The 1,801-nt window shown below is 41.7% G+C and overlaps 1 protein-coding gene across 1 annotated transcript; it reads right to left on the bottom strand.

Moving 5' to 3' along the window:
• Positions 1-544: 544 nt before the first annotated feature.
• LOC119038445 (vomeronasal type-1 receptor 4-like) lies at positions 545-1,567 on the bottom strand. The gene has a single exon (XM_037130938.2). It carries the CDS (start codon positions 1,565-1,567, stop codon positions 545-547), a length of 1,023 nt encoding a protein of 340 aa, XP_036986833.2.
• Between the last annotated feature and the right edge of the window lie 234 nt (positions 1,568-1,801).

Here is a 1,801-nt window from a genome sequence, read left to right as displayed (position 1 = left end):
AAGGGTCACTGGTTGGCATCCCAGTCGGGTCACATACCTGGGTTGTTTGACCAGGTCCACAGTAGGGGGGCGCACAAGAGGCAACCACACATTGATGTTTCTCTCCCTCTCTTTCTCCCTCCCTTCCTCTCTCTAAAAATAAATGAATAAATGAATGAATGAATAAATAAATAAATAAATCTCACTTGCCTGATGTGGTTAAAACATCAGCTAAAATGTAATCTGGTCATGTTCTACATAAAAGTTATTTACAAGCTCATCCATTTATAACTTCATATTTCTAATAAATGCCCACCACCTCTCCAGAGGTGTCATGTACAAGAGCATAACTAGCTCTCCACAACCTTCCTCACAGACTGAATTTCCTTCCGGCACCAATGGCTTCAGCTTCAGCAGGGACCTGCCACCTGCTGATTTTTTTTCGTGTATTTTGTTTAAATTTCTTGCCTAGTTCTTTCCTGGAATATTCCATTTGATAGATTTAACATACATGCAATCTAATTGACTTACAATTTAAGCTTCATAGTTTTGAAATGAATAAAATTTACAAATTTCTCATACAATTAGAGAATTTTGCATTTTTTATCCAGGCAAAGCTGAGCCTGGAGACACTGGAGTCACGGCTCAAGATCAGAAAGGGACTGACGGTGGGGAAACTCAGAGTGATTAATATATAGATGTCAGGGAGAAACATGCTGGGATTGCTTAAAACAGTGAAAATAATATGAAAGGTGAAAGAAAAGGTGTTCAAAAAGATAAAGGTGCTCACCAGGAGAAGAATGGTTTTGGTAGCTCTGGACTCAGGGGAGGACTGGGAGGAGACGGAGGTCCTGTGAATGTGTCGGACCCTCTGTTTGTGTCTGTGCAGGATGAAGACCATGAAGCTGCTGGCCCAGAGTGTGAGCACGAAACATACAACATCAGGGAATGTTATCAACACTGCATATGTGTCCCTGGTCTCATTAAGATAAATATAGGAACAGAATCCCAACTTTTTTCTGGTTTTGATATTTTCACTTCTCCAAGTACTAGACATATGCTTAAGAAAAATGACATTTACCAAGATTTGCAGGATCCAGTACAGGAAAACAGAAGCAACAATGTACTTGGGAGCTTTTTGTTTAAGCCCTGCCAACCTGGAGTTCGTGGGGCTGATGATGATGGCCTGGAAGATGCTCAAGAGGCAGGTGGTGCCAATGGACACACCCCTGCCCACTGAACGCATATAGGAAATAAATTTGCATCCAAAATCTCTGAGATGGTCGTATGACCGAGAAAATGACCTGGTAAAGGTGATTCCACTAGAGAACAGAACCAAGGAATTGGCCACAATCAGGCTGTTGACAATCAAATCTGTTGGCCTCAGCCTGCACCCAGTGAAATAAAGGAAGACATAATGATAAAGCAGAGTGAAATTCCCCAGGAGTCCGATTACTGTCTGTAGTAAAGAGATCATTCCTACTGCCAAATCCATGATGGACCCGCTGTCTGTTTTCAGTGACTGGTTTTTGTCTTCTGAGCAAGAGGACCCTGCATGGGAATAGGAGGCATAAGGCACACATATCATGTCTGTTGCACCCACTTAATTGTCTCCACTTATCAACAATTCCTACCTGAAATACTGAGTTAACGTTTTTATGCCATTTAGAGGCTTCCAAGTGAATGTGTAGCCATTTAAGAACACTTACAACAGCATACTCACTGCTACAAAGGCCACACACAAAATAACTTTGTTATCCCTCACAAGTTCAAGAGGCAGACACTAACACATTTTTTATAAAGGTGAGGACCCAATTTGCGC

Source organism: Artibeus jamaicensis, unplaced genomic scaffold (genome assembly GCF_021234435.1).
Source record: "Artibeus jamaicensis isolate MK-2021 breed Jamaican fruit bat unplaced genomic scaffold, CSHL_Jam_final scaffold_804, whole genome shotgun sequence".
Lineage (NCBI taxonomy): Eukaryota > Metazoa > Chordata > Mammalia > Chiroptera > Phyllostomidae > Artibeus > Artibeus jamaicensis.
The sequence above is the reverse complement of the archived record's forward strand: the minus strand, read 5'-3'. Positions and strand labels throughout refer to the sequence as shown.

Coding starts and splice junctions, on each gene's coding strand:
- LOC119038445 (XM_037130938.2), bottom strand. CDS start 1,567: ATGATATGTGTGCCTTATGCCTCCTATTCCCATGCAGGGTCCTCTTGC.